The sequence below is a fragment of the Diaporthe citri genome (assembly GCF_014595645.1).
Source record: "Diaporthe citri strain NFHF-8-4 chromosome Unknown scaffold_3, whole genome shotgun sequence".
Taxonomy (NCBI): domain Eukaryota; kingdom Fungi; phylum Ascomycota; class Sordariomycetes; order Diaporthales; family Diaporthaceae; genus Diaporthe; species Diaporthe citri.
Window position 1 is genome coordinate 3,984,698 of NW_025064848.1, and position 10,077 is coordinate 3,994,774.

At 45.8% G+C, this 10,077-nt stretch overlaps 1 protein-coding gene across 1 annotated transcript; it reads right to left on the reverse strand.

Moving 5' to 3' along the window:
* Nucleotides 1-480: 480 nt before the first annotated feature.
* INS49_008680 (uncharacterized protein) lies at nucleotides 481-4,734 on the reverse strand (the record flags this gene model as incomplete). The annotated part of the gene is made up of 7 exons (XM_043169419.1): nucleotides 481-1,518; nucleotides 1,581-2,260; nucleotides 2,326-3,030; nucleotides 3,093-3,229; nucleotides 3,297-3,483; nucleotides 3,867-4,113; nucleotides 4,648-4,734. The coding sequence occupies 7 exons, from the start codon at nucleotides 4,732-4,734 to the stop codon at nucleotides 481-483; spliced, it is 3,081 nt and encodes a 1,026-aa protein (XP_043027099.1).
* Nucleotides 4,735-10,077: the final 5,343 nt, after the last annotated feature.

Below are 10,077 nucleotides of genomic sequence, written 5' to 3' on the forward strand. Positions count from 1 at the left end.
CCCTGGCGTTAACCGGCGTTAAGCCCCTTGGTGCAGTGTGGCCGTCCGACCAACACATGCCACGGCGAAAGAAGCCTTCGGCATTCTAAATTCATCCGATTCATCTGAACGCTCCCGGCTGCAACATTATTGCGAACGGGACTGCCGGTCAAGGAGATACTATAGTCGCGTCAGTGCGATATGTCCGTCGCTCAGCACCGCATTTCAGCGCTTAGACGAACTGGCCCAATCAGCTTCAACCTTCCCTGGTGAGCCAATTCGGAGTCGCATTGTCTATTACCTCCGGTAGGTCCGTTGAGACAGGCAGGGATCGATTCACCAAAACTCCATGGGCTCGGTGTATCTGTCTCTTGATGCTACTATATGGAAACTACATATGCAATCATCCACGCGATGAGATGTCTTCATCGACCCAATCATCTAAATGCCTACAAGCATATATAGGAACAAAACCTAAAAAATCTCGGCCCTCGCCCTCACTTAAACCCCTGGGACGGTAAAGTCGGGGAAATTCGGCCAGTTGCCCAGCTTAGCCGGATCCCCCCCGATCCGCACATACACGCCCACCGCCGGCACGCCCCCGTCCACCACGAAGAACTGGTACCACCCGGGCGGGCAGACGTGCGCATTCGGCGGCGCGTCGACGGTGCAGCTCGTGCCGCTGCACGATATCTTCGGCACCAGGTTCCGCGCGCCCATGCTGTTGCCGTGCGTGCTGTGCACGGCGCCCAGCAGCGTCACCTTGATGGCGCCGTTCTGCGCCGCCCCACCCAGCGTGAACGGGATCCCCGTCGCGCCGTACGCCCAGTCCTTGTTTGCGATCGTGAAGGTCGGTCGCGGCTTGCCTTGCAGCAGGTACGGTGGGCTGAAGACCTCGACGCGGTACTCCTGAGGATTCTGGGCCGGGCTCTTGTCCTGGGGGTCCGAACCCGAGATGAGGACGCGCCCGTCGAGCAGCGTGATGGCTTCCGAATGGTACAGCCGCGCGATGGTCGTGTTGGCCATGACGCTGACCCTGGCTCCCACTGGCTTCGAGGGATCGTAAAGCAGGGCGTTGAGATTGGGCTTGGATGCGAGGTCGAAGCCGGCCCAGCCCTGCAATGCGCCGTTTACGATGAGATATGTGCCGTCGGGGAGGGGTGCCATGCACGTCATCACACGAGGTGAAGGCATACGCTCCAGGGTCCATGTCGGGTTGGCGTCCTCGGGGAAGGTGGTCACACAGTTGTCGATCGCATTGCCTGGGCCGTCTACTGTGCTGCCACCGCAGATGAGCACCCCGAGGTGATCTGTGTAGGGATACACCTGAGGCAGGAGGACCGCTGTGCCTTCTTGAGGGTAGGTCCTCCCACCGAGGGTACCATAGACCACACCGGGTACGTTTGGGAGGGTCTTGGTGGTTTCAAAGGTCCGCTCGTCCAGGATGCGGGCTTCGTTCCAGTACTGAACAAAAATGCCACCGGACGGGAGGACAGAAATGAAGGGATACAAGTTGTTGGGGTTTGTCCTGTCAAGCCACTGTCCACCAAAGTTAGCATCGAGACTGCTCACAGGACCGAGTCGAGGTGAGAGTGACTTACATCCATATACAAAGGCGGAGTGCCAGTGTAAGGCAGGACCTCGATCGAGGGCACAGCCGCACCATTGGAACCGACCTCACCACCGATAACCATCACAGAGCCGTTCGCCATGACCATAGCCGAAGGGTACCAACGTCCGACCTGGAGGCTGAGCTCATTGACATTTTCCTGCCAGTCGTGCGTGCCCCATACACCAGGCGAGCCGTCGGGCCAGTACAGCCTGACACCCTCAGTTGACTCACCAGACCATCCACCCACAGTCAGCTGACGGCCTCCCTTGTCAGGAAGCACCACACCAGCCGCGCAGAAGAGATCCGTTTTGACGTGCAACGTCCTCCACGCCTTGGAGAAGTCATTCACCAGTGTGAGATCGAGCTCATACGCGCCCGTCTCATTGCCCGGGCCGGTGCCCCACTTGGAAAGGAAGTTAACCTTGCCGGTGATGGACTCGGATACCATCAAGGGGATCGTCACGCCCCCGATGAGGAACTCGTATTTCCCAGCTGCAGCGCCTGTGGGATAACTAAATGTGTAAAGGGGCTCCGTGCCGTTCCAGAAGTACGTTGAGAGACGGCTCTCACCTCCACAGATGGCCGACGAGTTTGCCGCGCAAACCATGCTGCAGCCGGTCTCGGCTTGCTTCGTCGCATTGTTCTTGTCGATATCGGACGGGTCGCCACCTTTGGGTCATGAGGTCAGTACGACGTTGGCCAACGACAGATAGCAGACCATGTTCGCGACTCACAGTAACACTCCTGGCCGTACTCCAGGCCAGCAGCTGCATACCCAAACGACGCGCACTTGTCCAGGCATATTGCGGGAGTCAAGGTACCGGCGTATATGAGTTGCCATGGGAAGGTCCTTTGGTTGGCGCCGTTGGCATTGTCGTTGTAGCATCCTTGGTATGTCCAACTGCCTACCTGCCCTATCGGCGCAGGAGGTAGCTCGACGCCAGGTTCTCCCTGGGAAACAATGGAAAGCCTGTCCGGCCCACCGCACTTCTGCGTGGTGTCTCCCGCGCATATGGAGCTACACTCCGTATCCGCTGTAGCCCGTACCCCACCATTTGAGATGCCTTTGCCACAGAAGCACTGGGTGCTATACTCGGTCCCTGAGACGGTGTAGCCCGCGTTGCTGCACGTGAGGGCACAGGACTGGGGTGTCAGTGTCTGTGAGTCAGGGGCTTTGTAGGAGAGGATGCGGTTCTGGTTATTGTCTACCCAGCACCCTTGGGCAGACCAGCCTGTCGGGAACCCTGTGGGTGCCGGCGTAGAGGCCGTTGACGTGACGGCAGACAGGGTGGAAGTCGGACCGCGAGGCACAACACCATCCAGAGAGTACAAGGAAAGACGGCTGCTCCCCCCGCATATCTCGGTCTGATTTCCACTGCACATCATATTGCAGCCACTTGAAGCCGGTGCACCGCCATTCTGAATGTTATTGTCACAGTCTGTTGGAACATTAGCACAGAAGCACTCCGTAAGTGTGACATCCAAGGAGACAACAACTGACAGCATTCTGACGAGTACTCAGTACCAGCCAGCGAGTAACCGGCTGCTTTGCAAGCTGATACGCACCCGGCAATTGTCATCTGTGCCGCAGGGACGGATCCAATGCCGTGTGTCAAAGTCCTGCCACTTGATCCCTCGCTGACAGTGAATTAGCATACGATATTCCCCCTCTCTCCGGTGCCTAAAATCGTCCTAAATCACGTACGAGTAACAGCCAACATAGTTGAATCCGTCGACGCCCGGGTTTGGCTGAGGGCCCACGGGCTGAGAGCTGTAGTACAAGGTCAAGCGATTTGCTCCTCCGCAAGGCTCATTGGCATTGCCCGTGCAGGGCGACGAGCAGTCTGATTCAGTAGCATTTGTTGCAGCGGTTGCAAGTTCGCTTCCGCAGTCTTTTAGGAATTGGATCAGCACATGCTCACAAAAAAGGTTCGGCTTGAGTGGACGTACAACACTCCTGACTGTACTCCGTTCCGGCATACTGGAAGCCCCGGGACGAGCAAAAGCTGATGCAGTTCAGACCCGGTCATGTTCGTTCCATCAACATAGGAGGCTTCACTGATTGTCCTCCCAACGTCTCTGTCCCCCGAAGTCAGTCATAGCAGTGATCAAGGGGTAGTCCATGCCCGCTTACGTGTAGCAACCTTGATATAGCCATGCTCCAGGTAATGTGGCGGGCGTGCTGAGGGCTCTTCTCACAAGGACAGCGTTGCAAGAGGATACCTGGATATTGTGAGCTGGATGTGAGGCTGTCTCGATGAGAATGGCTACTTACAAATGCCAGAAGCAGAAGCACGGATGCTTGTGGAGCACGGATTGTGGCCTTCATCGTGAACGAAGCGTCCACCCCGGAGCGCAGAAAAGACGAATATTGGATCAACGAGCACAGGTGGCGGGGACACGCATTGCGAGCCGAGGGCCTGGAAGACGGGGGTCGCCGCTGGATATAATTTCACGATAAGGGTGCCGATCTGATCCGTCAAGCTGGAGGAGATAGTAGCGATAGTAGCATCGTGCCACGTCTGCAGACACAGTCAGCGCAATACGAGGCTCAGGCCATGAGGGCGTCCTGTCGTGCCCAGGATTGGAATCGTCCACGCTCAGCGTCAGTGGGATTGACAAGCTTGGCCTCCCCGAGAGACGGGGTGGACAGGGGGCCGTCCGGGCTGCAGGTGTGGACATGGGTTGGCGGCAACCTAGAAGTACCCAGGCAAGCTTGGGGGTTAGCCTCATGCACAATGTGCTCAAGCGAGCGTTGAGGCCTGGACAGGCGCGTCGTATTTGCCAAGATGGCTGGATGGCAGGGGAGGGCGGTGCTCTGGTGAGTGTTGGGCGAAATGGACTGCATGTCCAAGCCGAATTTCGGGACTTCGTGGTGATCGACGAGGGCCATGTGGTAGTACTGCATGTCAAACGCGTGACACGGCGAACTCAAATTTCTTGGGAGACAAATCTGGAAGTTACTTGGGACGATTTCTCGCGGCGTCTTTCCTCATGGCGCGAGGAATCTGGGGGTCTGGCTAATGTCTGGGGACTTTGTATTTGCTACGTGGTACCGCAGCAGATTGGGGTGACCCGCTAGCAGCCTCGACGACTACCTCTGTAGTATCTTGGTGGTAACCCAGCTCCTGGATCTGTCCCATGGCTGCCCAAAGATGGATGGGGACACTAGGCGCCGCTCCTCCTCTGCTGGACGGCAAGTAATTCACCGCGAGGGACACGCACAGATTCCGGCTGACCTCGGCATCGCCTACTCGGGAAGCCGGCATAGATACCGGAGTAGAAAGAGCACGGGTGCGAAAGTGCGAGAAAAGGGTCAGCGAGAGGCCAAGGCAGGCAGATAGCAGGCAGAGATAGAGATTCAGGAATTTTAGATTTGGGATGCGAAGGTGTGTGTGGACGGCTCATGCAGGAAACATCCCGCGCGTATCATGGATGTACATGTAGGTTGCGCTTACCTACGTAGTTCACCTGCCCAATTAGGAACTGGCCAATCCAAGCGCGTGTGAGGCAAGGCAAGTGCATCCGTGGCAGACTACAGTCGGTGCTTATCCCGAAAATACGAGGCGGCCCAGCATCCTGATCCTCCCAATCCTCCCCCGTGCTCTTCCTCCTCCTCCTGCCACAGCTACTGCCACAGCTACTGCCACAGCTACTACTGCCGTTATCACTACCGCTCTTCAACTCGTCGGTACTATCTGCTGCACGCAGTAGTCCCCCTTCCTGCACCATGTCGTCTTCATAGCCTGGCACCCGGGTCACTTGATGGCTGTCCAATGCAGCTGGTGTTATCCGCTGCTACAATACCTGCCGGTAGCGAGCGCCCATCAACTCGGCATTATTGTGGGGTGCATCTCTGGTGGCATCGTGAAATATACACTTGTCGGAGCTTAATGGATCCTGTTCAACATAGCTTGCTTTTTGTTTTACCATTCGCGCGCTTCTCGGTTTGGCTTTCTTCACGACTTGACATCCATCAGCCCACCTTTCTGACTTTGATCTCTCTTAGAAATTGGTTATGCGCCACGGTCAAACTCGTACATGCAGGCGCACAGAGAAGATCTTCAACAGCCCGTCTCATGGGCCTCAGCGCCCTGCCTGCGCTCGACGCTCTCAACTGCCCCCAACCAAAGGCTCCCAACGTTCTGTGCGGCTGCTGTATGATCGCCCGGGGCGGTGGACAGCAAATTGCAATCTGTCGGGGCCCTACATGGCAGGGTCACATCGGTGATTACATGCGCCACGCCAGCTGAGTCTGAGCTTGGGGCTGGTTGTACACCGAGATATCCATGCCCGTTGGTGCTTGAAAAATCCGACCTACAGTGTGACTCAAAAGGACGCCGCGGGACTTCTGACTGTTTCTCCATCAGAACAACAGTTAATGGACTGACTTTTGCGATATCCTTCGGCCCGGGATGCAAGCCCTTGAAGTTCCATCACCTACAGCGCTCGCCACGAATCTTGATGCCAGAAATGGAAAACGCATCACACAGGACTAACCACAATCAGACACGGCCCTCGAATGGAACACTTCATCTTCGATCGGGACCTTAACCGGACTGGCGGCGGCTGCATGCATGGATGAAGACTCTGCATGTGTGTCCTGTAGACTTCGGAAATATCCAATGCGCTTCGGCACCGTTGAAAGCTTCGATTCGTGTCACCCGACCTCTCTTCCGCCTAGGCTCGCCCGGCAATCAAATTCAACATTTAGGCAACTGCTACCTGACTGCGTATATTAAAGTCTGAGCAAGTCCCCTCGCAACGGCGCCCCGCCACTCTTCGACACGACCGGCCCCTGGCGCTCCTCCATATCACAGCTAGGTTTTGATACTTAGAGCTGCTGCGTCTGTTTGGGTCCCGCGTCAGTCGACTTCTGTGAGGTGGTGCGTCTAGCCAGCCACATGCGCAACCAAGGTTGTCTTGTGGCCACATGGCTTATAATAGCATGCTGCATGGACGGCAGCCTGCACACCCACACACACATGCAGACTCATTCCAGGCAAAGCCGTGCTTTCGTCATTAATCGCATCGCTTGAGGAAGTACGTATGCAGTTTAAGCTGGAAAGATTTATATCTTTGCCCTTCCCGTCGCATGACCACAAGGCTTGCTGCCGCGTCGCCAAGTCCCAAGTCTAAATATCAGGTCATCGTCTGCCCACCGCCCCAGGTTGGGACATGCGCAACTCTCGTTGAGCTCTCATGCAGATCTTCAGCTTCTGCAGCCACGGTGCACGGCTAGGCGATAGCAACACAGCTGCGCCTTCCTTGTGATCCCGCCTTTACCCCGCTGGTTCCCTCGTGGGATCATCAGCCACGCCCAACGTCTGGGCCTGGCTCGATCTGGCCACATGTTTCCCGCTCAGAACTCTATCTGCGTCAAAATTCTCAGCCCGTGAATGGGGCCAACGACGCAGTCAGACCGTCGCTTACTGGCTTGTGATAGGGGCAACTCATCTATGGTCCCTTGAGGCGCTATATTGCAGACTATCGACTGCTTCACACCCACATCCATGGTTCCTGTCTGATCTTACGAGCAACCCCTCTCGATGTTGTGAGAACAGCTGACCATCCCGCTCTCTATTACCTCGGTATTTGCCTCATATGGGCTCCTGCGATACTTATACAACCCACAATTGGTTCTGTACATAGAAAGGTCGTTGTGGGGGTCACAAGCTTGATTTAATAGTCTTGTAGTCAGCTTATGGAAGATGACTGTCCCTGAGCCAAGCTTGGAATCAGGTCCCACCGCTCTTCCCGTATAGTCTGTGTCGGGATCTCCCGAGCACTTATCTCTGTTTCTGGGTTCGCCGCACAGATTGGTCTAGCTAGGAGAAGCACATGACCGATGTCCGGGCGAGGGACTCTGGGTTCTGTCCTTCGACCTGTCACTTAGCAAAGCACTGGGAGATAACCATTTTGATGATCAAGTTTCGGACATCTCTGCACAGCATTCTGTGACATTTCTTCTCTTTCTTTTTTGCGTTGCTTCAAGTTCATCTCAAGCTTTTCCCTTAAGTACATTTTCAAGTATCGTATAGCATCTGATGTAAAAGGCTATAAGTGTTGTAAGGGGTTTAAAAGCATGATTATAAAAGCGTTTATCTTTTAAGAGTAATTTAAAAGGAAGAAATAAAAGAAATTTAGCTATTTAAGCATTTTAAAAAGTAATTATAAACTAGGGTTAAGGATATGCATATAATATACCCCTTAATTAAAAGGCAGTTCCTGCCTTATTAACTACCTTACTTTTTAAAGTAGCTAATTTATACTTAAAAACATTAGCTGCAACCCATTAAGCAGTTAACTATTTAATTTTTCTTATAATATATATACTTTATTACCTAAACTTTAGCTATTTATAACCTTATAATATAGCTTATAATTAATAATTAAACTTTTTTTTTAAACTTTTTAATTAAATTTATATTTAAAAATATTTATTTTTATTAATTTTAAGCATTTTTTTAATTATATTAAAGATAATTAAAAGTAATAAAAAATAAGCTTTTAAGCTATAAGTTATTTTACCTCCTTATACTTTTAAGATTTAAAAAAAGAAATATAAGTATAGTTAAATTAATAAAAAGCTTATTAATAAGGATAATAAAAGCTTTAATGCTTTTATTAAAATGCTATTAAATAATATGCCTAAGAATAAGTTTTTTAATTAATTTAAAAATTAATTTTAAAGCATATATTAATTTTTAATATAACTTTAAAAAACCTTTAAATATATATAAATAGCTTAAAGCTTAAGATAAAATGCCTTTTTAAGGAAAAGGTTAAAATAAAGTATAAGAAAAAGAAAAAGGATATAAAGGAGCTTAAAAAGATTAATAAGCATTACATTCCTTATCTTCCTTATATTAAGAGTTTTATATATAGCTATAATAATAATTTTTATATAAATTATAATAATAAAGGTAATTATTATTTTTATTGCGCTTAATTTAGTAATTTCTTAGCATTTAAAAAGTTTTAATATGCTTAAAAAAAGGCCTTAAATATATATAAGCATAAAGAGTTTAATTTAACCCGCGTTAATTATATTTTTATAATTTCTTTTAATACTTAAAAGATTTTTACCTTATAATAATAACTTTTAAAAGTTATAAAAAGTAAGTATAAGAATATAATAAAGCGCCTTAAAGCTTAAATTATAATTACTTTAAAGCAATATAATAAGGTTAATATAAAGGCTTAAAAGCTTTAAAATTAAGTTATTAATAATATAAAAATTATAAAAAAGTATAAAAATTATATTATTATTTTAATTAAGCCTTTTAATTTTAAAGGTAATATTAAAAAATAAATATTATTAAATCTTAATTTAAAATTACAATTAAAAATTTAATTAAAAGTTTAAAAAGTTTTTTAAAAAAATTAAAAGATTATTATAATAATTAAAAAAAGGTTTTAAATTAATTAATATATTATTATAAAGATTAAAAGATAATTTTTAATTATAAAATAATTTTTATATAAGGGTTGCATTATAATTTTTAAAGAGTATAATTTTTAAGATTTTTAATAAAAACTTAATAGCAAGAATAATTAATAAATAAATTAATCTTCTTTTATTAATTTCCTTATATTTTAAAGATTTAAAAAAGCTTTAAAATATTTAAATTAAGCGTATAATAAAACTTTAATAAATTTATTTATAAGTATTTTTTTAATTTTTAAATATATAATATTAAAGGTATTTTTTTTAAATTTTTATTTTAATTATATTTATTAAATATTTATATATTTAAGCCTTATTTTTAGCTATTTATATTTATAAATAATTAAATATATAATTATTTAATTATTATAATAAATAATTTAAGGCTTATTTAAATTTAAAGTTATATCTTTAAATAAATATTTTAAAGTTATTATTTCTTTAATTATAAGCTTTAAAGCTAATAATTTAATCTTAATAATTAAAATAAAAATAATTATTTATTTATATGCTTTTTAATATATAAGGCCTTTAAAAAAATTATTATATACCTTTAAAAAGATTTTTAATTTTCCTTATTATTAATAAATAAAGTATTTTTAGCTATTAAAAGTGCTTAAGCTTTTTAATTCCCTTTAAATTATAATTTAAGGAATTAAATAATATATAAATATTAAATTATATAGTTTGCTGCTTTAAGATAATTTAAACTTAAGTTTATAAGGAATCTTAATAATATAAAGTAAGAAAATGCTATATTTAAGCATATTATAATTATTAAATAAAGGATAAAATTAACTTTTTCTTAAAACTTTTAAATTTTTTATTTTAAGGCTTATTTAAAAAAAATTTTAAGCTTTTTCTTAAGCATTAAAATAAATAATAAAAAGTTTTTACTTTTTAATAAATTATATTTATTTATTATTTTTTTAATATATAAGTTATAAAAAAGTATTATAATGCGCTTTTTTTAATCTTTAAGAATTTATATACTTAAGAATTATTAAGCCTTTCTTTAATTCTTTATTTTATATAT